General features: G+C 42.1%; 1 protein-coding gene across 2 annotated transcripts in view; it reads left to right on the top strand.

Moving 5' to 3' along the window:
* Positions 1–647: 647 nt before the first annotated feature.
* The window catches only part of notch1b (notch receptor 1b), a 38,657-nt gene continuing 13,388 nt past the window's right edge, over positions 648–25,916 (top strand). For both annotated transcript variants that reach the window (XM_026320748.1, XM_026320747.1), the window contains exons 1-19: positions 648–903; positions 1,570–1,651; positions 12,487–12,746; positions 13,098–13,436; positions 15,434–15,556; positions 15,713–15,946; positions 16,199–16,354; positions 16,782–16,967; positions 17,776–17,889; positions 20,257–20,370; positions 20,536–20,769; positions 20,898–21,008; positions 22,192–22,384; positions 23,157–23,302; positions 23,443–23,556; positions 24,281–24,400; positions 24,811–24,963; positions 25,054–25,282; positions 25,640–25,841. In XM_026320748.1, coding sequence (XP_026176533.1) covers positions 846–903; positions 1,570–1,651; positions 12,487–12,746; positions 13,098–13,436; positions 15,434–15,556; positions 15,713–15,946; positions 16,199–16,354; positions 16,782–16,967; positions 17,776–17,889; positions 20,257–20,370; positions 20,536–20,769; positions 20,898–21,008; positions 22,192–22,384; positions 23,157–23,302; positions 23,443–23,556; positions 24,281–24,400; positions 24,811–24,963; positions 25,054–25,282; positions 25,640–25,841 — 3,168 coding nt within the window. In that variant the 5' untranslated portion in view covers positions 648–845. The remainder of the gene's footprint in view (positions 904–1,569; positions 1,652–12,486; positions 12,747–13,097; positions 13,437–15,433; positions 15,557–15,712; positions 15,947–16,198; positions 16,355–16,781; positions 16,968–17,775; positions 17,890–20,256; positions 20,371–20,535; positions 20,770–20,897; positions 21,009–22,191; positions 22,385–23,156; positions 23,303–23,442; positions 23,557–24,280; positions 24,401–24,810; positions 24,964–25,053; positions 25,283–25,639; positions 25,842–25,916) is intronic.

Below are 25,916 nucleotides of genomic sequence, written 5' to 3'. Positions count from 1 at the left end.
CTTTTACAGTGCTTTACAGAGAAACAGGTACTAGGCCAGCTGCCAAAATAAATGTTTCATGCTTTCTACAGTTCCCTTTAAGTAGCAGTTTCTCATCTGAGTGACTGGAAACAATGCAATATTTTCTGATCTCAAACTGGTGAAAGTCGGTACACTGTGGTACTGCAGGACATGAAAAATATTGACTAAATGATTATAGTTGTGGGTTGTTATTGTTTGATAGATAGTTAAAAATGAATTTATTTATGGTTAAAAAGTTCAAATATGAAGAAATTGGGGCTTTGTGGCACAGTCTGTCACTATTTAAGGAAACATTTCTTATATGAATCTCAGCTGAACTGTTAAGGAAGGTGTCTCATACAGTAGATTAACTTTACAAATATGAGGGTATATATAAGGTCTTAATAAACTCTTCCTAACACATTTCAGTCAGGTTAACATAAAATAAAACCAAAACAAGATGTTTTGTGTAAATTAAAATGGTATCTGTCATTGTTCACGTGCGTGCGTGTGTATGTAGCCGTGTGTGCGTGTGTGTATGTAGCCGTGTGTGTGTGTGTGTGTGTGTGTGTGTGTGTGTGTGTGTGCGTGTGTGTGTAGAGAATAACGCCCCTAGATGCGGAGCACAGACTGGAGAAGTTCGTCCCCCACAAGTCATTTCCAACTCGGGATCTGAAGTGACAACATCTCATGCTCGGACTTCACAAACCGCTTTACTTTCACTGTGGATGTACTTCAGGATGAACTGAAGCTGTTGGTGGTTTTTTACCTGTGGAGATAAGACGTAATATCGGATCTATGAAAAAACCCACGTGGATTTGTACAACAGTTTTAAACCAGAAGGAATGCATATTTTCTTAGTGAAACTAACTTTCCTGTTGTCGCTGATAGGACTAGCACGAGGTGAGTGGCGGAGGTTTATCTGTGTAGTTTTCTGCCTCAGCAACTTAAACATGTAGTTTTTGTTACTTTAAAGGAAACGGTGAAGTTTTAATAACTTGTTGCTTTGTTTGAAAGCTGAAGCGGAAATAAAGCGTTTGACTCCAACTTCACTGTTGATTAACATTCAGCAAGTTTACTTCAATCATTTCATGCACCTGCTGGCGTTATCCTGAACATGTCATGTCACGTTTTCTGCAGCCCACACCCCTCAGGTTTACTTTATCACTTCATGCTCTTTACTTTTAGGCAGCACTTGTCCTCAACGCAAAGCCTTGCAGGTTAATGCAGAGCTGTGTTACTCCACAAATGGCATGTTCTGTTTTGGGGCAGCTGCAGAGATGCTACAGCCAAACCGCTGTCAAGACCCTGTTCACCACAAAACCTCCACTTTATGGTGGCAGGACTCACCCATAGAAGTCCCTCTTACAGAATAAGACCTGTATTTATAATGCGCCTGAGGAAAAGAAAAATGTGTAAGATGTTTTTGCTACATCTCGTGACATGGCTGCTATGTTGCCACAGGTGCCAGCTGAAGAGAAGTGTTGATTTCAGAGTTGCCTAAAAGTTCTTTAAAAGTTTTAGGGACGTTCAGTTTTAGTATTCAGTATTAACGTTTTCTTTTCACAGGCCTAAGATGCTCCATGCCAACGGAGACGTGTTTGAACCAGGGGAAATGTGAAGCAACTCCAGATGGGAATGGAGAGTGCAAGTAAGTTTTAACATCTGCATTTTTTCCCCTCCTGTGAATAAATGCTGCGGAATACCTGCACAGAAGATCTGGAAATGTGTGAGTGTGCAGTCTAAGGTGATTCATGTTTCTTGGCCGGCTTGTGAAGGCTCCACAGGGTGAGCACTCACAGCGGTGTTGCTATTTCAGGGAGGCAAATGGTCAAAGAGCTGAGACAGAAATGAGTGGACATTGATGAGGACAGGGGTCACGGTGAAAGTGTGTGTGTGTGTCTTTCTGTGTGTGTTACTGCCACCGCACTCTCTCCTCTGCAGCCAAACTCTTGCAGCCCTAAATCTTGTTTTTCTTTTCTTTCATGGAGCGACAGCTGGGGTTGCCAGAAGCTCGGCGACCATTGTTCTCGACTGCGATTAATTCTGTGTGACTAATCTGGGTGAGGCTTCCCAGAGAGACCCTCAGACCCTGTCCTGCTACCACCCCCTCCTCTCTCCTGGGATTCTGTCTCCCCCTCAATGGCCCTCAGTGCTCGTGCTCTCTCATTCCCTTGGACAGATGGCAGAGAGTAGATGCTTTCTAACCTGCTAAGAAATGGAGGCAACTTCTGCATTTTGTCTCATACTTCTGAAGTTGAACTTCTAGAATTTTTTTTTTTTTTTAAGTTCACATGTGCATTAAGAAGCTCCTGCTCTGCCCAGACCATTTTTTAAAATATTCTTCTTTGCACTTGGCTCTCTCTCTGTCCTGGCACGACCAGCACCAGCCAGTGTCACCTCCGTGTTCAATGACCACCGGGTGATTGGGCTTGCTGGGTCAGAGCTTGGGACCCAGGCAGCCATTTGGGCAACCCGCCACATCTTAATTTGGTTTGGTTGTGTTATTCACCTCTCAGTCACCCCCTCCTTCCCCCAGCACTTTCCCCAAAACCTCCTCATTGGGCCACAAAGCCAGCATTGTGCCCCTTCACTGTCCTCCTCCTCTGACCCCTCCAGTAAATTGTGGAGATAGGTGCCTGCACCGATTTGAAAATGTTTGAGCAGATTGGTAAAGCTGCTTTGTTAATTTACTTGTTTACATGTTGAAGCTGTGTGTCGATACTCTTGATGAGAGCATGCAGATTTTTTTTTTTTTTTTTTTTTTTTTTCCAAGCTCCACTTCTTCCTTTGCAAAATTATGAGCTGCTGCCACTGTGTTAAGTGGAGGTCAAGTTAGTGGCATTGGATGCTTCAGTTTTATGTAGTCTGTCAAAGATGCCTACTTGACATACCATAAATACCATCTCCTCATATCTGGCCTGTCTGGCCTGAATGGAGGTTATCTCCAAAGAGCTTCAAGTTGGCCTCTCATTTACTGTGGTGGCTTGGCAGTGGCAGAGAGCAGTGACAGAGCCGAGTCAGTCCAGACCAGGAAAAATAACTCCCAGATTCCAGTGGCACAATGATCAGAATCACAGCAGCTTGCAGAGCTTCTCCCTGCCCAGAGAGAGATGAAATGTCGGGCCAATTTTTTCTTACAGCCTGTTGCTGAGAGATCACATACCTTCATCATTACTTTGTCAGCGTGATGAAAAAATACAACTGATTTTTGACAGCCTGTTGATAGCAGGGATTTTTCAGGAGTAATGGATGAAAGACTGGAATGAGGCCAGAGAGGAAGGATGGAAATATTCCTCAGAACTATGAGTTGATTTTGTTAAAAGAAATAAATTGTCTTTTATAAACCTTGAGCTGCTGAAACTTAAGTTGTTGTAGTATTGATAAACCCCCTGAGTTTTGTGTGTGTGTGTTTCTGCTTTGGTAGTACTACTGCACAGAGCCATGCCCAGACCATTGTGCAGAAGTCTGAAAATGTGTTATTTTTGAGCAACTCTTGACCTCGGAATAGTGTCTTGACAAAACAATATTTCTTCCAGTTTGAGTCTACCTTTATGTTTTTTCCCCCAGGGCTTTTAACTATAATGACCTTCATCAGCAAATCCAACTTTCTCAGTTGTGATGGAGATTGATCTACTGAGGCTGTTAGGCCTAACTACTGTTGCCAATGTGTTTTTGTACTGCAATTAAAAAAAGTGCTGATATACAGTATCTATGGTTGTTCTGATTTGCTCTTGACAAGAATGGATGATGCACCTGTGCTCACAGCAAAGTTACATAGCCATCTTTCCATCACCTCTGACTTCTGTAGTGTTTGAATGTGAAGTTTCAGGGTGAATGGAAAGCATGCTGAATCTGGAAATGTGAGAACTTTAATCCTGTAATTGTCCGTGGTTGAGTAAATGTAGCTTCAGAAAACAAACAAAATTGCCTCAAGCCCCTTGAGGCAAATGATTTGAAATTCACACAAAAATAAATAAATACAATGTGATATGACTTGAAACAGTCATTACTTCCATGCTGGTATGTGCAGCAACTGCTACAGTTCACTTCAATGAAAGTGAGCCCTTGTCTCTCTGGTTCTAGGGATTCTTCAATGGCAGCTCTGTTTGCTTTGGTCAGATGAGTCTGTCTTAGCCTCCTTCACACACTCTACGCTCCCACAACCCCTCAACACACACACACCTAGATTCACAGTCAGGAAATAGCCTCAGAGTGGCCTGAGGGAAGAAAAGGTGCTGTATCTGATCATATCATCACACTACAAGAAACACACAGAGCTTTTATATGGCCACAGCTGCTGGTGTTGGATTCCCTTTGGCTGGTGAGAGGTCTGATCGGCACAGTCTTCTGGCACAAATGAAGTGACTTGGTGGTGGGGAACCTCAGTGCTGGGGATTAGTGTTATTTGATCCCTTCTGGTTGACATATGCCAAGACAAATCGCATAAACTTTGATCGCAGACAAGAGGACTGGCAGTCAGCGTGTGTGTGTGTGAGAGTGACAAAGAAACTGGGCATACTCCAAACCACACTTCCTCATTTCTTTCTTTCTTGCAGCCAGACCACCTGTCTGTGGGTTATAGTATAAGTAAGAGGGACGTGCACTCACCCGCACAGCAGCATGTTCCATAATACCCATGATTACTTGTGGTTTTGCCCATTCAGCTACACACAGAAACAGACTGACCTATTCTGCCAGGTGTGCTTTTAGTTCTCAGTCACTGCTTGACACAGACACATTCACAGGATATTTAGGAGAATGGAGGGTGATGCTTTTGTCTTGAAATAGAGGTGTTTGTTCAGTTAAGCAATGCAGACTAATATCAGATCAGGATATCTGTTATATGGGGGGGGGTTACAGCTTTTCACAAGCTTCAATACTCATTCACACACAAGACTTAAAATGGAACCTTATAAAAATATATAAAATACAATAATTAATATTAAACATGAAATATGAGACAAATATCAGCAGCTGGAATCTCTGCCCCACCCAGATGTTGTGGAGCCCCCTCTGTAACTTTTTAAGTATCACAAAGATACTGTAAATATTTGATCCACATATTTGATATTTGTCTTGTGACGCATGTTTATCAGTTACCATTTAACAGTTAACTGTTGAGATAATAGTTTGGATAACTCACAAATTAAATGTAAATAGAACATAGAAAAGCTGAAAACAGGAAATCTGCTCACAGTCACCATGTACTGTAACAACCTCAGGGTCTGATTAGACTGTCAGCTACACCTTCAGTCACCCATAAAGCCTTTAAGTGGTTCCCAACCTTTTAAAGAAGGCCGTGGCAGAAGTCATTAGAGTGGGACTATGACTCTGAAGACACACACACACACACATGCAGACACGCAGTCTTGGTCTCTCGAGGGGTTGACTCTTTCCCATGGGCCGTGTCCATAATACTCCCAAATAAACAGGGTCTCTAATGAAGGCTGCCAGATGTGGGCCGGCCAGGTCAGCTCTCCTGCACGATTAGAGAGGAAGGAAAAGAAGGATGGATGTAAGGGGAGGGAAATGGGGGCAGTGCTTCCCCTGTAATTTTTGTAGCCAGTGGAGATTTGTTGGTAACTCTGGTTTCAGTTCCACAACAAACGGCTACGCTGTTTTTTGAGCCAGTTTTGGTTTTAGCCAAAGAACTATTTTTATATCAATGGACTCGATTTGTGTAATTGAAGCTGAATTTAAGTGTGCATTTTTGTGTTGATTTTCTCTACTAGTGTTGCCAGACCTATCACTGTAGTTAACCACTATATGCTGCTGGTAACAAGAGAGGGAAAAAACTGAGGGAAGTGTGCAGGAAAGAAGAAGAAAGAGGGGTCCCCTTGGGCAATGCTTTTAAAACTGATCAGACGAGACTAAAGGGGACTTAGCCCAGGCACAGCACAAACAGTCAGGAAATGAGAAGGGGTGGTGGGGAGACAGGAGGGCTTGGGGGGGAGTCAGAGATACAAACATGTTACATTAACACTGTTTGAATCTTGGCTGAAAGCAGAGAGAGAGGAAGCCATGACATAAAGACACTAGTTTATTAAATAATGGATAAATGTGTTATTTTACTTTTTGGATCCTGTTTTTACGTTTTCAGCCAGTCTTCCATCCTTGTTCCTATCTTCTGAGAACAGTACTAAAACAAAGTCTCTGGCACAAAAAACACCAGGAGCCACATTATCAGACAGGCTTTACACAAACCCTCCAGTTTAGTCAAAATTATTTGTGAGGAGAGAACACAAGTTAATAAAATACTATCCAAAGTATTGTATGATTTCTTGGTTCTTCATTTTCTAGGGCCAAAATCTGCACCAGCTAAACTGCACAGTCTTTAGTCCCTAGTGAGTTTGGCCAATGACCTCTCTCCAGTCATACTCATCTATAATTTCTTTCTTCCTTTACAAAAAATGCCCCAAATCTAAATTTCAATTAAAATGGGTTAATCATTTTCAGTTTCTCTAGAGAAGAAAGAATTTATTTATTAATCGATCACTGTCAACAGAAAATTGGCAGCTATCTTAAAAATCAGATAATCATTTATTATAGTCGAACATTTTCTAGCAGCAACTTCTCACTTTCCTTCAGTGATTGTAAACTATATAAAATCATTAGTCACTAAATACCTTGCTGCCATATTTTACTGTACATCCTATAACTATGAGTCAGCACTAAAGTTGGATGATTATGAGCAGGGGCCCTCAGTTCAGATTTTACTGTAAATGAATTTGTTTAGAGAAACTGGCTTGTTTACAACCTTCTTGATCACATGAAAACTTGTGCTTTCTATGCAATCAGACTTTCCCAGATCTCACGTTAGTGAAGATTGTGTTGTCATAAGCAATAGAGCTGAAGGCCAAAAGCCTAAACATGCTGAAACCTAAAAACAAAACAAAACAAAGAGTTATCCTAAAACATTCCTAATTACATCTTACACAAAAATGGAACCAGACACTGATTCCCTCTCCCACAGAGCTTTCTATGGCACATTAATTGAATAAATGCACAACCTAATTCATTAAGCTTCTTAAAAGATATACAGTACAGCTGCCAGAATCTGTATAGGTCTGTATTTGTATACAGTACACGTGTGTAGCCTACATATTACGTTCAAAGCCTCTGTCCCCATCTGCATGTGACCTCAGAAAGATGGCAGATGGCAGATTGGCCTAAAACTGAGGAAAGCCCCTTCAGAGCGACACCCGATGAAGGGTCAGATGTCGCCACAACATCTGCTGCAGGCTCGAGCCAGCCTGTTATGCATCCCATCAGTGTCGCAGACCTGTTGCCACAGGCTACTGTTGCAGCAGATGAAGAAGAGACGGCCCAGTAGCGAGCGCACAGGAGAACAATGAGGGCTACTTGGTGTAGTTGACAGAAAAGTTAATAACAGTATCGGCCTTAGTGCAGAGATAATTCCACTGCTGTGCTGCAGTTATATGATACCTCTCAAACACCTGATATTTGCTCAGCTTCTGATTTGTGCCCCTCTTTTCATGTCTTCTTTATTTACCTTTCCAGAAGCCCAGTTTACCTGCTGCTGGTGAGATTATCCACTCTCCAGGCCAGCAGATTTCTCTTGTTGAAGCAGCTGCTTTGCTGTTTGTTTTCAACACAGCCAAGACTCCATAAAAGAGTCGTTGAATATCTTTTGTCTTACCCACTTATTTTATACGTTTGAGGCATTGAGGCGGTAAAAGCCATTTTGTGCTGAGCCTTTATTTCTCAGGCTTTTGTCAAGTTAAAGAGCAAACTGTTAGCATTCTTTGCCTAGCGTGTGCTAGAGTTGACTTATTGCTGGCACCTCAGTCGGGGAGTGTGTTTGGATAGAGTGTCCACGTGCACTGAGTTGAAGGTGCGGGGGCTGTATCTGTTTGTCTTTAGGCCTCGGTGAGAGACGCTGGGCTGTTTGTGTGAGTGCAGGTGCCAGTTTTAGAGCTGGTGTGAGGCTGCCAGTGAGCATCTACTGAGGTTTCTCAGGTTAAGAATCAGGAGTCTCTTTAGAGTAAACACCAGAATTCCTTCTGAACTGAAAACCCCTTTCTGTCTTTCTCCCCTTGAAAACCCAACCAAACCAGTTCCAGTTTCCTTTCTTTCAGTCTCCTTTGTTTGTCCCACTGCTTGTGTGTTTTGGATTTTGAGCTTCAGTTTTGCTGTGCGCTTGGCCTCAAATATGGCAGACCACTAAAAAGTTGCAGAACAGCTAGGGGTAACTTGGAAGAAAATTTGGGGGGAGTGAGCGGTCGTCAGTTGAGACTTATAAATTCTAATGTGGTGTCTTACAAATGAAAAGAAACGAGGGTGTAGGAGAAGAGGGATAGTGGGGTTTTGTGGGAAGGAAGGTTCACAGAGGGGAGCGAGCAGATGCCAACAGCCGACCAGCTTTGAACAGAGGAAGCAAAACCAATAATTAGAAAAATAGGGGAAAATTCAGGGATGAGCCACATATCATGAAAGAAGATTCAGAAAAAGTTTTTTTTGCAGACAGAGGGGGAGAAGAGGAGGTGTAACAGCTGAATACGCCCGGCCTGTGGCCAGCTCTGAATGGGGAGGAAAAACAATGGGCCCACTCATCCTTTGCTTTCTCTCCCTCTTTTTTTCTCCTCCTGTCGCTGTTAACTGTTGCGGGTGGCGGGGGGGGGGCATTCGGATACCAACACTATAAAAAATGCCCAGCCCCAGATCTCCTGGCAGTAGATATTTTTAGTACCAGTCATCTTGATTCTTGGAATATATATTAACCTTTGTATAGATATTTATGTTTGTGCATGGATTTCATGTCTTCATTAAATGTTAGTGTTATAGTGAGTAGATTTTCTTAACCATATAATGGCTCAGCTGTTATCATTTAACCTAAAACTAAAAGGTTTTTGCAGTGCATGGTCCCTGCCTGTGTCTGTGCTTGAGGACAGTAGTATGTTGGGGTGCCATGGAGAGGAAGGAGGCAGAGCACTGGGATAAGTCACACAGGAGATGTGGGGGCAGGGGGAGAGGAGGGGGCTCTGCATGGCTGGGCCAGCAGCTGCTGTCTCCTCATTAACATGCGCACCTGCTCCCTGCGGCCTTTTTTCCAGCAAGCTCGTGTGGCGCCTCGCGACCTCAGCACTGGCCGCTGCTGGGGCTTAACTCAACTGGCCTTCTAGCAGTCAGTTCTGCTGCTCCTCTGCACTGCGTCCTCTCCTTGTACCACAGGCAGGCTTGATATCAGCACTGAGCTCCGAAGTCCCACAAATTCAAATGAGCCTTTGTGAGTTTGATGCAGATTGCTTCTTGGTGATTGTTAAACAGAAGGTATTGTGGGACGACATCTGTGCAACACTGTTGTTTGCAATAATATAAAACTGAGAATGATAGTGATGAAGAAACTGAAAGGGGAGTGGTCACCTGTCTGGGATTATATAGGCCTAAAAGTTTAGGTTTAAAATGCCAACACAGCTATAATCTAGATATAGAATCTAATCTGGATATCTCATTAATTCACAAATGTATGCAACGATGAAATGCCTCATTTGAGTGACAGGAGAAGTTAGAGAAGTTAAGGAGAAGTTAAAAAACAGGTTTTTTAACTTTCTAGTACATTTGACTTTGGCTGGTTTTCAGTTTCTTTCATCCTGTAATTAAAACATGTTACAGAATTTATTCACATTAAAGGACCTTAGTTTTCTATTGTATTTTACTTTCATAGAGCAGGTGTGAACGTGTAGTTGATTGGACTATGCAGTTACTCAACTAATTACTTAATGATTCAAATGAATATTTTAAATAAAAACACAAGTCTTTGTATTTGGATGTACCTGCTGGCACTTCCAGCTCCTGAGGTACCGCTGTCCCCTCTCGACGTGGTGACATGCCACCACTCACTACAACTGTTTATGCAGCGGCCAGCCCAGCATGTGATGTTGTCTTTTCCTTGCCACAGTTGTAAAGCTGCATAATCCCCGGAGAGGGAAACCCTCTCTAAACACACGCCTGTCCCTGCAGAGGGGCCATGGTTTGGCCCTCACCTACACACACAAACACACACATACTGGACCCCCTGGGAATGTTTGGGGACATGGTCTGGCCGGCCCCTTGGGGCTAACAGACTTGCTGGCTCTTGTCGGATATTTGAGAGTGATGATGCAGTTTAATGTGGTGGGAAGGCCACTTTGATGTCAGTATGATGTTTTGTGCACAGTATTGATTTGGTATGAAAGTAAGCCACAGCAATATTCAAAGAGAACTGTAGATTGTGAGATAGATATGCCGGAAAATTTGACTTCTAGACATTCCTCTAATTTTCGTCTTTGCAGGAATTCACTTTTCAGAAATCTTTCATGTTTCTTGACAGAGGTTATGCCACTCTTTCGTTTCATCCTCTTCCCATCTCTTTGCTGATGCTGGAGCAAATCCTCCCTGGGGAGGCAAGAATAATGAGCATTGAAGTGGTGGCATGATGCTTTGAAGTTGCTATAATATTGGCTTGCAGCTCAAACACTGTGCCATAGATGCTGCCTTGTCCTCACGATGAATGAGTGCTGACACAAGGGTTGGACGGATTAGGAGCAAGAATTCCAAATACTGCAGATATTTTTTTGTTCTTATCTCTGGTGCTATTCAGTAGATTCTTTGTTTTTGTAATGGCCAAGCCCCTTTGGCCACCCCGCTTTGTTGACAACAGTGTTGAATCTATGAAGGGGATGAATATGGGAATGTGAAAGCAGGGAGGGTCTAATGTATTAGGTCTAAGGTGACTGGTTTGGGTCTCAAAAACAGCTGCATAAAGGGCTGGGTTTTGGACCTCAATACTGTTTTGGGATTTGTACTAAAACTGCCAAGTACTGCAGTGAATACTTGTTTCCCTATTCTGCAATCACACATTTACTGATATAAAACTTAATTTTGCCCATTTTTGCCATTTTAGTAACCGAAATTCTTGTACAACTGCTTGCATCAAAAGAACATTATTATTTTAGAAGCCAGCTTATGTGGAGATGAAAATACTGTTATTACTAAAAAACTGTAATAAAACCACAGAATCATTATATAAAGATGATGGGAAAAGAAGGTGTTTGGCATCTCTAACTGAACTTAAACTATTAAAATTTTAAAGTTGTTGGCAATAACATTTCAGGTCTAGTCTGAAGAAGCAGTGTTTGAGTTAGATGCAGAGTATGATTTATTGAACATGACCAACACTATTGTGTTTGGATTTGCCTGCAATTGTGAATGTGCGTAATATTCCTGTGTGTGGGCATTTGTAAAAGATAGCACAATGTGGAGGTATGAATGTGTGCATGTGTGTGTGAGTGCGTGTGTGTGTGTGGGCAGGGGCCCGTTGTTGGGCCGTGTGTATCCTCAGAGGGTGCCCTTCGGCTCCTCTCATTGTAATTGTAAATATGTCCCTGTGATCTGTAGGATCTCTCTCCCTCTCTCTCTCTCTCTCTCTCTCTCTCTCTCTCGCTCTCTCTCTCTCTATCTCTCTCTCGCTCTCTCTCTGGGAAAATGTTCGCTGGGGTCCGAGCGGCGTTTATGACACAACCTGTGAGAAACATCACAAGAGTTTGCTCCCCTCCTTCCTCTGTTCAGACCACTCAGTTTTACGGCCTCAAACACATTGTTCTCTGGGGGCGACGGTAGAAAGACGAATGTCACATTTAAAGCGTAGTTTCTCAGGCCCGTGTAGCTGTGTTGTAAAAACAGCAGGACAGGGTCATTGTTAAGGAGAAAAGGACAGCTAGTCCTATTGGTAGACTATTACCCAGGCAGTTGATTTATAGGCACACACAATGGGATGACCCTTGCTAGTCTGCACTGGTGTTTTATCCTTGTGAAATCTTCAGTCCACGCTGAGCTGGAAAAGATTGGATAGGTGAAAATGGTGTTCGGGAATTCCCTTTCACTGGTCACACTCTTTGTAATGCTAATATGAGGCGAATAAATAAAAAATAGACATTTATTAGTAGACCCATATCTCTTGCAGATGTTTTTGGAACGTTTTTATTAAATTGTAGTAAATTCATTATGTAAATCATGATATAAAATGTGCTTTTTTTTCTTGATTTGTTTTACGATTAATCGAAGAAAAAAAATGGATTTAATTAGATTTTTAGAGAATTGAGATTCTCAAAACATACTGTGGCAATAAATCTAAATTTGCTCCTATTGCAGTTTATCTCTAACTAGGCTTTCCAATCAGCCCAAAGTCCAGACCAGAAGTCCAGTATTGTTAAGCAGGCATATTTACTCTAGAAAACTCAGCCAAAATACCTACTTTCAAATGTACTGTTTCCACGATGAAACCCCCCAACCCAGTGAGTAAGTAATAATATATTTAAAAAGTAATTAGCTCCTGTCCTTATAGTTGAGAAATGGAAATTAGGTGAAGAAGCACATCACAATCTGCAAAGCCATTCAGCATTTATGATGATGCATCCTGCTCATTCCCACTTTTGTTGGCAGCTGCCAAAAATTTTCCTGACCACTCTATTTTGTGTTTCCCAGGTGCCAGGATGGATACTTAGGAAGCAAGTGCCAGTTTCATGACCCGTGCACAACCTTGACATGCATGAACGGCGGCACGTGTCACTCAACGTCCAGAGGGAACACAGTGGACTTTAGCTGCACCTGCAGACCAGGCTACACTGACCGACGCTGCCTGACATCCATCAATGCCTGCACCAGCTCCCCGTGTCGCAATGGAGGCACGTGTGAGCTTGAGAATGTCCAGACATACAAGTGCCTCTGCCCACCTGGATGGTCAGGTAACACTCAACAGTAATATGACAGTAAAGCAGTGGTAACTTAAGACCTCACATGACCTCAGCATGTTCGAGGGTCACCATAGGAAAACAGAAAAAGAATAAAACAGAAAAATTTATAGATTCCTTTAAAGTAGTAATCTATGTACAAATCCCACCAATAGCTTTTGTTTCAGTTTTAGAGTTTTGTGATTGCTTTTTGTGATCCATGTTTCGGATGAGATTATTAACCCAAGCAACAAGCAGAGAAATTTGAATCCAATGATGCAAAGAATGTATGTTTTTCCAATCAAATGCCTTGAGGGAAATGACTAGCACAGCCTAGCCTACAACAGCAATTCCCTGTGCCCTCAGGTAAACAGTGCCAACAAGCCGATCCCTGTGCCTCAAATCCATGTGCCAATAGTGGCCAGTGCTCCGCCATTGAGTTCCACTACATCTGTACCTGCACACCCTTTTTCTCCGGAAAGACCTGCAAACAGGATGTCAACGAGTGTGATGCACGCCCATCACCCTGCAAGAATGGTGGGCTGTGCATCAACGAGGTTGGCGGGTATCGATGTCAGTGTCCACAAGAGTACATGGGCAAGCACTGCGAGAGCCGCTACCTGCCCTGCAACCCATCACCGTGCCATAATGGAGGCACCTGCATCCAGAAGGGAGAGACCAACTACGAATGCTCCTGTGTGCCAGGTAAATTAGCAGCATATATATATATATGTGATGAGCTGCTGTATTAATATTTTCAGACCCAATCACAGCAGCAGGTTAAATAGTGTGAATGTTTGCATCAAGTTTAGTTTTAACCAACAACTTTGCGGGATCACTAGCACATCACCAGTACTGCATTTATGCAGTGTTAGAAGAATGAGAAAAACATCCTTTCTTTTCAACAAGCTTATTATTCCAAAGTTGTTAGCCCTTGTGTTTTTATTATGTCACCTATTTATAGCAGGTTGTTGCCCAATGAAGGCAGAAACAATTAGAAAATCCCCCCAAAGAAAATTAACTACATTTAATTTATAAGTGTTAATTCAAGTCAAGGGGATCTACTGTGTCAGGTATCTCTTATAATTACAAGTTGGTTGTTGACATAAAAGGTTTTTTCTACTTGGCTGTACAAAATAACAGATAAAATGACGAGACATAAATAGAAACAGTGGACTCTGAAATGGTCATGCAAATTGTCAATCAGGCTTCAATCATTAGGCTTCCTGATACAAATCTGTCATCCATGCATGGATTTTGCGGTGCCGCATTCAAAAGTCAGTTTTGGAAAAGTGCAAAGAGGAGAATCAAATTGGTCAGATCTGTCATTTGTACACTGGCATGAATCCTGTGATCTTCATCACCTAAGGTCACGTCGTTTATGAAATTCACTGAAGTTTCTCAAGTTGAATTTAAATGTCATTGCCTACTTGCTACTGGTTATGAGATGATGTCATTTAAGGCAGGGCTGTTCCTGCTTATGTTGTGTCCTGTGTGTGCTCACGTGTGTGTTTCTGCTTTGGTGTGCACAGTGTGTGAACATGCAGAGCAGGAAGGCACTTGGCCTTATCATAAGGAAATGGTCAAAGGACAACATCCTTTTCACAACGGAGTTAAGCAAAGCTTGGTGGGAGTATAGTCCTGCTCATATCTCTATACATACCTCTACACATGGTTGCTGTACCTTGTTTTTGTCCATTTCCACTGAGAAATCCATGTAATGAATTTGTGTGGAAATTTTTGTCCCACCTTGCTAATGTTTTAGAAGAAAGGAAATACATTTAAAGGTGACCTTGATATTTGAAACATATCTCCACACGGCACATTGTTTTGCACCAGTAATGTTCTCATAAGTACATAAGTTTCCATCCTCCTAATTTATATATATGTTCATATTGCCTGTGTGAAGATGACATAAAGATTAACAGAAACCATTTTCTGTTAATATATTTCAAGCAAGGCAACTATTTTTGTTTCGTCTCCTATAGAGAAAACATACTGACCACTCCACTGGAAAACCCCAAAAGTAAATTCAAAACCTGTATTTCAAGATGCGTAAAGATTGCAGCATTACCAACATAAGTCCAGGGATAAAAAAGTCACAACGCTTTTATTAAAAATGCAGCAGTAAATAATGTGACTTCTTGAATATTAATGTGAGTGCACAGTAGGTGAAAGTGAGACATGCTGACATTCTCCGACATTCTCATTTTATTTTGCAGAACTGACATCCAAAAGGCTTATACAAACATGAACATTATTGGAACTCGGTAGCTGCCATCATTAGTATCTATATGCCTTGGCTTCATAAAGTTGGCCAAAAAGTCTCCTGGCGCTGACAACGATGAGTTGTGCTGGCTTTGATTTTCAGTTTATATTACCCAACATGCCACTTGTACAATCCAGTGGTCGTCTCTTGTGCAACTAAATAGCAGAGTGGATGTTTTTTAAATGGTGAGGTTGGCACAGATGGTAGAGCCGACTTCTTTCCTGGGAGGAAAGAGACAGTTGACCACATTTAACTGTAGAAAAGTTTCACTCCCTCTGTTGTAAATGGGAGATTGTAACGTTCAAACATGGAGAAATGAGCAACTGCAAATCTGAAGGCTCTGCTAGTAGAAATTACACAGTGAAAGCAAAGCAAACAGACACTGTAACAAAGTCACTATAGTCTGTTGCCTATACCCTGTTCTTTGTTTCAGGTTTTACTGGAAAAAACTGCAACCAAAACATCGATGACTGTCCAGGTCACAAGTGCCAGAATGGAGGAACCTGTGTCGATGGAGTCAACACTTACAACTGCCAGTGTAGGCCAGAGTTTACAGGTTTGTATGGTGATGTTCCACTGCATGCTTTAGTGCTATAGTGTTTCTTAGGGAAGAAGTTAAGGTTATTATAACCTTAGTCAGGATACGATGAGCAGTGTTTTAGGATATAGACTCATTGAGCTGTGTTCTTCTGAATCCTGTTATCTCCCACAGGTCAGCTCTGCACAGAAGATGTTGATGAATGCCAGCTGATGCCCAATGCCTGCCAAAATGGTGGCACATGCCACAACATCTATGGCGGCTACCAGTGTGTGTGTGTAAACGGCTGGACTGGGAACGACTGCAGCGAGAACATCGACGACTGTGCCAGCGCTGCGTGCTACCACGGCTCAACCTGTCATGACCGCGTAGCTTCTTTTTATTGTGAATGCCCACATGGCCGCACAGGTATTTACACGTTTCATTTTCTTTAGCTCTTAATGCTTGAGGAACTACCTCAACGTGAAAATGCATCAAAATTAAAACACATAACGGCACTCCTCTGCAATGCACATTTTCTACCAAACAATTTTGACTACCTTGCTTGTACCATATGTGTTCTTCTGTAACTGTCTCAATATCTGTAAAGTTATCTTTCAATCGATACAAAGGTTATAACTGTAATCAAAAGGGTTGAAGTACTTCTCCACTCTGCACCAGGTCTCCTGTGCCAGCTGGACGACGCCTGCATCAGCAACCCGTGTGAGAAGGGCGGCAACTGCGACACCAACCCTGTCACTGGAAATCATATTTGTACCTGCCCTTCAGGATACGTTGGTGCTTCCTGTGATCAGGATGTCGACGAATGCTCTCTGGGTAAATCAGCTTTCAATCTGTCTAATCTAGTTTGAGCCTGATCGACTGATTAAAGACATATCAACTGTACTGATGGGTCCAATGAAATCTAGATATTCACAGTTTATTTATACTACTGTCAAGAAAGCTCCAGTCACGACGTATGCATTTGTTACTATTTTATACAAGCCAGATTATGAGTTCATTCTTTCCTGTCATTATGCTTAATTCAGTGCCCACAACTGTACCCATAATCGCAGTAAATAACATCCTCCAGGGGTATTATTGCTGTAATCTCACACACTTTGGTTTTGGCTTCATCAAACGGCAGTAAACCAGCCAAATCATCTCATTGTCATGTCTTTACTGTCAAATCGCTCCTCATTTGGTGTTGTACATACACAATGGCCTTTTAAAGTGAAGTTAAAGCATTCATCTGTTTAAACAGGTTCCAACCCGTGTGAGCATGCAGGCAAATGTATAAACACCAAGGGTTCGTTCCAGTGTAAGTGCCAGCGGGGATATGTGGGGCTGCGCTGTGAGATGAACATCAACGAGTGCATGTCGAACCCATGTAAGAATGAGGCCACTTGCTTGGACGAGATAGGTGGCTTTAAGTGCATCTGCATGCCAGGTGAGATGCTTGGTTTTGAGTTAAAACACCCCAGTTTGACCAGAAAATGCTATTTTCCACTGAGAATGTGTTTTTGGGGGGATGGATAGAAGATATTATTATTATTTTATTATTATATACTCTACAAATTGTGTAACCTTTGAGAGACGTTTGTGATTTTGTTGTATTAACAGGAGATAAAATATAAACCTCTCACAAAAAAATGCAGATATCATGAAACATAAAGTTTGCTACTGACTTTTTTACAAATTCCTATTTAGTGCTGAAATTATTATGTGATTAATCATTGTTTTGAGACAGTAAATTAGAACTTTAAGGTCAATTATCAAAAGGAAAAAAAATGTTTCAAACGATTAGATTAGATTTTTGTGCTATTGGTTGGCATAAAAAAACAAGCAATTTTAAAGTATAAGCTTTGGATTTGGATTGTTTTTTTTATTTTCTGTGATTTACAGCTATGATTATAATTTTATATCAATTAATTTGTTAGTCCATTAATTCATCTATCTATTCAGAAAATTAAGCAGAGACACTTTTTTAGTGGATTTTGCTTCTTTAAATAATAAACTGAATGTCTTTACTAGTTGTTAGAACGGCACTCACAATAAGCAGTTTAATGATTGGAGGATTCACCTGCACATAAATTATGATGGCCAGTTAATTAATACAGTAAAGCTAAGTGCAGCCATGCTGCTATTTATTTAGTGTATTTAAATCTGTTAGAGCAGTGTATTACAGCAGTGTGAAAATGCCTCTCACTGTCTAACTAATCCATTTCCCTCCTGGTCCTCCCTCGCTAATTGGCCAGGCTACGAGGGGGAGTTCTGTGAGATCAATACGGACGAGTGCGCCAACAGCCCCTGCCTGAACAACGGCAAGTGTATCGACAAGATCAACTCCTTCCACTGCCAGTGCCCCACAGGTGAGGCTCCTGCGCTGCTGCAGAGGAGGGGGAGGAAGGGGGAGGAGGGAGGAGGCATGGGGCCAGGGGCCACGGAGGTCGATCTCTCTCACTCTCTCTCTACATTTCCTCTCAAACACAAACACAGGCAGACACGCACACACAAACACCTCTCTGGACGGGCACTAATCCCAGCCCTGAGGCAGGCTTCGCAGGCCCGGGTAGCCCAGAATGAACGCAGCAGTTGAGGAGGAGAGGGAAAAATTCTATAGGGAACGGCTTGAGGAAGTTTGAACTTTTAAAACAAGTTTCTTTTTACAAAGTCTGATGACTGAGCAGAAACTTGTGGATCTAAACAAAAGTTCTGATTGTTAGTGGGAACAAGAGACAGCTGATCCGAGCAGGCAGAGCTACTACTCCTTTGCATAAAGTGATATTTATTAAGAGTAGTAGTAATTGTGGTGGAGATTTAGTCATTTGCTCAATTTTGAATGCAGCTAGTTGTTTTGCTGCAGCTTTGTTTTTTCCAGAAATAGCACTGCAGTTACACTGTTTGGACAAGACGTATTGATGTACAGGGGTGAAGGAATGCAACTATTGAATCTTGGATGGAGAGAGACAGAGAAAAGAAGAAATGTTATTCAAATTCCCCAAATGTGTTTTTTGTTTTGCATTCTTTCAGCAGGATCATTGAGGTGGAAGTGATTTTTTTTTTTTTCGTTCTTTCTTTTCTGGGAGGAAAAGCTCTGAGCAGAGTCGGGTGGATCAAAGACAGCCTGGGTGGAGAGAGGCAGGATTCCTCCTGTTGAGAGAAAAAAGGAAGGAAGGAGGAAAGAGTGGAGGAAAGAAAGAAAGACGTCTCAACAAGGAAGCTTTAGAATGAAAAGAGACAGTACTGGAGTGAACACAAGAGCTTAATGCCTAAAAAAACTGTGACAGTGGGAGAGGGATATGTGAGGAACAGCACAAAGTGGTGGTGGTGAAAGTGTTTTTTGGGGGGTTGGATTGAGGGGTGATGGTAGGACCGTTATGCTGAAACAGGAAGGGAGGGGTAAAAAAAAAAAGAGGAGGGGTTTTAACTGCCCTGCTTCAGATGTAAATTTGGCCTGTTACGAGCCAGGCCCGAGGCGAGGCTCTTCTCTTTTCATTTCTGTACATAGAATAGCCATGGAAACCCCACTGAGAGCCATTGAAATGTCTGATTCCAGCAGTCTGGACATAAATCCCTCTCTGGCTGTTGAGGTCTATGATGTGCATGTGTGTCCCAGTGCATGCTTGCATTTCTGCTTCACCTTTTGTGTTTGTATGCATATGTGTGCATCTGGGTAAAAAAATTCTTTCATAGAGAATTTTTTTTAGCCATCTTGATAACACTCAGGAGCAGAAACATCACCTTGTGGTAAATAAAAACTGAGGTTTGTTTCAACTTTTTTCCTCACTGCTGAAAACTGGCAGCAGTTAAAAGAAAAAACTGGTATTGTTTTCATTCAGGGGCAAACACAGAGAGGGCTCTGTGTTTGCCCCTGAATGTTTATGACTTATGCCTTAGACCAGCCCTTTGTCTTTTCTGAATTTCTAACCATTGTTTTTATGTATCTATACATAGGTATGTAACTGAAAATACACATCTCCACTATGAGTCTGTCTTTTTAGCTAAAACCACCTGTGTGTTCATGCAAAGAGGTGAGGAGGGGAAGTTTTTCTCTTCATCACACAAAGTTGTACGGGTCCTTGGACTGTACCATCATGTGACAGAGGGAAGACAAGAAAAAAATGAAAGGAGGATAACTTCAGGGAAAAGGAGGAAGCTTGCTGATTGATTTTGAATGACAGGGAGTTTAAGTAGTGGAGGGTCATAGGTCAAGGTGGCTCTTTTTAGAGGCGGGCAGGGAGTGGAGGGGGTAGTGGAGAAGGGGTGAAAGCAAGACAGTAGAATGTGCATTGTAATGGAAAAGTTGTAGGGGACAAAAGAGGCAGCAGGCTCAGTTTGGCGTTGCGTTGAGCGTACAGGGCCTCCTTTGTCTCTCACCCCTTGGTCAGGAGGCCTCGTAAGTTTCATTCTTTGTGCATTTCTTTGCACCTCTCCCTCCCACCTCTTTAGACGAATTGGCTCCCCCACTTTCCCTTCTCCCTTTGGAGTTGTGCTGAAAGGAGAGAAAGGGAAAATAGAAAGCTTGTAGTGTTGCACAGTTGTTAATTAACATGCAGATTTTTGATTTGTTGAGAGCTCTTGTAGTATGGGCTCAGGATTATGAGTCTGACTAGTTTGAAATGGTGAGAACACAGTAGCCATGTCTGTACACACACACATGCACACGTGTGCACACGCGCACACACACTCTCTCTCTATTTCATGCACACAATGACACCCTCTTGTTGTTTTTCCAGGCTTCACTGGAAACCTCTGCCAGATAGACATTGATGAGTGTGCCAGCACGCCATGTAAAAATGGCGGCAAGTGCACAGACGGACCCAACAAGTACACTTGCGAGTGCACTGAAGGTAGACAAGTTTTACAAGTTTTTGTCAAAACTGAAAAGGTTTAATGAAATAGCTGAGTAACTGAGTCAAAAGAAGTGCAAAGTCTTTTGAGCCTGTGAATGACTGTATGACTGTAAGCGAAAGCATCAGTAAGCAGTCAGTAAAAGAAAATTACATTTTTGCCAGGTTACACTGGAAGACACTGCGAGACAGACATCAATGAGTGTTACTCAGACCCCTGCCACTACGGTACCTGCATTGACGGCCTGGCTTCCTTTAGCTGCCACTGCAATCCTGGATACACCGGTCGGCTGTGTGAGACCAACATCAACGAATGTCTGAGCCAGCCGTGCAGGAATGGAGGCACATGCCAGGACAGAGAAAACGCCTATATCTGCAGCTGCCCCAAGGGTGCCACAGGTAAGGACCACACATATGAAAGAATTTATTTAATTATCATCATCATTATTATTATTATTATTATTATTATAGTTGTTATTATTTGTAATTTGTAAAGATGTGAATTGACTGAAAACAATTTCCTCCAGGAATCAACTGTGAAATCAACATTGACGACTGCAAGAGCAATCCCTGTGACTATGGGACCTGCATTGATAAGATCAATGGCTATGAGTGTGCCTGTGAACCTGGCTACACTGGTAAGTAGTTTGTACATGGACTGTTATATAGTCATATAATTACTGTCTTGAATGTGGCTGTTAAATGGATGTTGATGTAGCTCAACCTTTTTGCCTTCTTCTCTCCACAAAAACACGGGGAAAGTTTTTCCTAAGAGGGAGCAGGATGTTGGGGATTGTTAGAAATGGACAAACATTTAGAGCCTGTAAAATAGACTCAGTACAGGAGTAGCAATCGTAACAAGCACACACTTGCAAATAGCTTCAGAAGCAATCACAGACATTTCTATAAAGGGCTAAATACGTATATCTATCAAAAACAAAGCCGTTTTGGATGCGACTTTCTTAAATCAAACCAAACAGCATTTTTGACATTAATTTTAGTACTAGTGAAATTTCATATTGCATAGAAATTTAAACATATTATTAGAGTATACTGTATGTCAGAACCATCTATGAAGAGTCCTATATTGTTAATGTTTATGGCTATCTAAAGACTTTTTCATCTTTTTGTGTCCTCAAATAGATCTGTCAAATCATTGCAGGTCTTAAAAGTTCATTTAGGACAGGTTAGGATTAAAGATGTGGATGGCAGAGTGTGGTCTTGCTGGGGAGGGTGACAGATGGTGAGCGAGGGAGCACGCTCCTCCGAGGCTCGACCGGTGTCACTTTCCAGCTCCACCCTGTCCCCAACCTGCTGCTGTTAGGACAAGCAAGCTGCCCTCGCACACAAAGAGAGGACACATACGCACACTTGGGCACACAAAGTCATCTGGGATTTGAGCAGGAGAAAAGATTTCCTGAAAGATTCCTGAAAGTTGAGATTTTAAAAGCTTGGAAGTCGGTCTCTGCTTTAAAGCTAAATGGGCTGCCTTTCTGCTATGCATGGCACCAGGCTGAATGGCGTCGATGCTTCAAGTGGCCCACAAAGGTGGACTTAAAAACCCTCATGTTTCTGGAAATTGATACATTTGCTGAGATGTAGACTTCATTGTGTGGCAGCTCTGTCTGTTGTTGCATGAGTATACATTGTGCATTTCAAAATAATACATCAAAGTCATCCAGCAGACAGGCGTTGCAGAAATGACTAGTAATTTCAGAACCTATCACTTCACTGTCTATGTGTTGATGAACACATTATGTGATTGGATTACTTACTCTAAGATTACCCAAGAAAGTATTTTTAAACCATCCTTTGTTTCAGGCACCATGTGCAACATCAACATCGACGAGTGCGCCATCAACCCCTGTCACAACGGTGGTACCTGTATCGATGGAATCAACAGCTTCACCTGCGTGTGTCCAGAAGGCTACCATGATGCCACTTGCTTCTCACAAGTTAACGAGTGCCTCAGCAATCCCTGCATCCACGGCCACTGTGAAGACAGGATCAATGGGTGAGACAGTCTGGCCCAAGACAGTCATTTGTACAGTGGTTACGGCTGCTGCTGCTCTCTGCCGCAATCAGCGGGCACTTTCACTAAACTGTGCCACAACCCGGCATATGTTACACTATAATATCTGTAGGTGGTGTTTATCTTAAACTCACATGTACAGCACCCTGCGCATGCACAGACTATTGTCCATATTATAACAGTCCTACAGAAACAGTAGCACCCAGGCACTATAGGGAAAGTTTGGCAGAGGTGAATAGTGCAAACTACAATTGACCTGATTTTGGGGAATTCTCTAAAATTTGAAGTGAAAAAGGACAGAAACATACAGTAGAGTGCTTGGATAGATAGCTGCAGCAGTAACTTCATTAATTATTAGTATTAATGTAATTGTCCTTACTTTTATTTTACACAGCTAAATGACATACACAAAGGATAGAATGTAAAACAAAAAATAAACACAGATTTTCAAATGCCAGACACTTAAATAACACTTAAATAAAATGACTTATATACAAATACAAGGCCTTTTTTATTCATATCTTGATATTTTTTTATTCTTTTGATAATAAGAGACCAGACTTCTGATGCTGTTGTCTAAATGCAAGCAGGTGTACAAGAAGTATACCTAAAGAAATCTGATGAAAGAATCAAAGAAGCAGTAAAGAAGACTGAGAATCTGACACAGTCTTTAATTATCTGGTAAAATATTTGTTCTTAGACTTAAAGTGAAGCAAACTAACTGAACTGAACAAACTGATTTTGTCTCTGTCAGTTATAAATGCCTGTGTGACTCTGGCTGGAGCGGCAAAAACTGTGACATCAACAACAACGAGTGTGAATCCAACCCATGTATGAATGGAGGCACCTGCAAGGATATGACCAGTGGATACGTTTGCACCTGTCGCATGGGCTTCACTGGTCAGTGTGAACACGAGGATGTGTTTTGTTTTGGTTTGACATTGTTCTAGTTTGCATAGTGTGTGTCACCCAAACCACAATTCCCTCCACATCATTTGAACTTTGACCTTCACTTAATTTGGTGTGTGTGATATGTACAGGACCAAACTGCCAGACCAACATCAATGAATGCGCCTCCAACCCCTGCCTCAACCAGGGGAAATGCATTGACGATGTCGCAGGCTACAAGTGCAATTGTATTCTGCCCTACACAGGTATGAAAATATTATTGAAAGTATCTGCTCTGGCCTTCTGTTGGCATTTCCTTACTGGGAGGACATTTTCCACAGCCTGTGTACTTTAAGTTCTCGGACAAAGAGGATGAAATAACTGTCGAGTAAAGTTCAGCTGCAAGATTTCCTCAGGGCTCAAAGACACTGATCCTTTGCTGCTCTGTGATACACAAGCATCCCTGATAAGACAGCTGGAAATATTTTCATGTCGTCTCATTTATTATTTGACAAAACAGATGATGATGGAAAGGCTGAGGGCAAATTTTCTTGTTTTTGTCAAATCTTCTTTCTGGAAAAATTCACAGGACTTTGAATAGTAAAAGGCTTTTTCTTGTGGCACGGTGGGAACAGGGGGCTTGACACATTTCCTGTTTGCCTGCTTCCTGTCTCACAGAACAGCAAATGACTTCACAATAGCCGGAAACTGGAGCCGGCTTCCTGTAAGCGCTGTGTGTTGTGGAAACAGATAGGGAATTGTCTCCACAGGCCTCTAATACTGACAGAACCAGGCTAAAATCTTCTGATAGCACTGATTGAAAGATGATTCTTTGTCCATTTGGCTTGGGTTATCTCCAGGTTCATGACTCATGTTATCACACAGTCAAAGTTAATGATAAACACAGTTTGTCATTTATTTAAATGATAGTAAATGTCTTTCTAATTAAAAGTGCTTTCATAGAAGAGTTCATGTGTCTGTGTGTTACAGGAGAGAACTGTGAAACCTTGATGGCTCCCTGCAACTCCAAACCCTGCAAACATGAAGGAGTGTGTCAGGAGTCAGAGGACTATCAGAGCTTCTCCTGCATCTGTCCTGAAGGATGGCAAGGTAAACCTTAGTGTTTGCATAGCTGTGTCCCCTGACCTTTAAATCTTACAGTAACTATTTCTAATTGTTACTGGAAATACCAGGCAGTTTTGTCATGTGTGTCCCCAAAAGAAAGGTATGTTCTAATGTTCAGGCTTCCATTGTCATTTTTTTCTTTTTAATAGTTTCATATTATGCCTACATTTGATCAGCACCTCACTTGAGTTATAGCAGGAGTTCTGATTCTCCCCTGTGTTTATGTGCTTTACAATATAGACATACTTAAGACCAGGCCTTACTTACTATTATAGGCTTTCTTAGTTTCCCTCCTAGGGCTCACTTGAGTCAAACATATCCATGTTCTGTATCTAAATGCACCTGTTTTATATCTTCATTTAAAGAGAAGGTGAAAATGTCTCTTTCCTCCTAAGGCCAAACCTGTGAAGTGGACATCAAAGAGTGTGTGAAGAATCCGTGTCGCAATGGAGCAACCTGCCAGAACACTTTGGGCAGCTACCGCTGTAGCTGCAAACCAGGCTTCGCTGGACGCAACTGTGAGACCAACATTGATGACTGCAAGCCCAGTAAGTTTTCCAGTTCCTTCTATTTTCTCTGTTACTGTGTGATAGCAATAAGAAGAATTCACTGACCAAAGTGAAATACTGTCCCTCTAGACCCCTGCAGCAATGGAGGGCTCTGTAAGGATGAGGTAAATGGCTTCCTGTGCACCTGCCTGCCTGGCTTTAGAGGGACAAAGTGCGAGGAGGACATCAATGAGTGTGAGAGCAACCCGTGTAAAAACGGAGCCAACTGCACTGACTGTGTTAACAGCTACACCTGTACCTGCACGCCTGGCTTTAGTGGAATCCACTGTGAAAACAACACTCCTGACTGCACTGAGAGGTATGCAGCTCAAACATCACAGTATCACAGTATGTATCAGTATCACAAAGTATGACGAGCCCAAGATATTATATTCATACCCCACTGCTTTTTTAACATATAGACACAGAGGTGAACATTAGCCATTGTGTGTGTATGTGTAGATGAGAGAGTTAAGGCATGTGTCCAGATCAACAGCTTTCACCCACCTGTTAATGTAGACTCCTTTTTCTTGTCCACTACTGCCCCTACTGGCAGAGTATTGATTTACATCAACTGACTTCATCATCTTCTATGCTGTAGCTGCCTCATAAGCAATATAGGTTAAGTATTCTGTACAGTGTGGACATCCTGGACATTTTTATCTTTTTTGTGCAGCTCCTGCTTCAATGGTGGCACCTGTGTCGACGGCATCAACACCTTCACGTGTTTATGTCCATCGGGCTTCACTGGGAACTACTGCCAGCATGACATAAACGAGTGTGACTCCAAACCCTGTCTGAATGGTGGCACATGCCAGGACAGCTATGGCACCTACAAATGTACCTGCCCTCATGGTTACACTGGACTTAACTGTCAGGTAAGATGACAAAGAGGGGGCTTCAGGATGAGTTGGTCCATTTGTCTTTGGTGTTTATAACATCTGTTTAACATT

Source organism: Mastacembelus armatus, chromosome 9, assembly GCF_900324485.2.
Source record: "Mastacembelus armatus chromosome 9, fMasArm1.2, whole genome shotgun sequence".
Taxonomy (NCBI): domain Eukaryota; kingdom Metazoa; phylum Chordata; class Actinopteri; order Synbranchiformes; family Mastacembelidae; genus Mastacembelus; species Mastacembelus armatus.
Note: the sequence above shows the minus strand (reverse complement) of the source record. Positions and strands in the feature narration are given on the sequence as shown.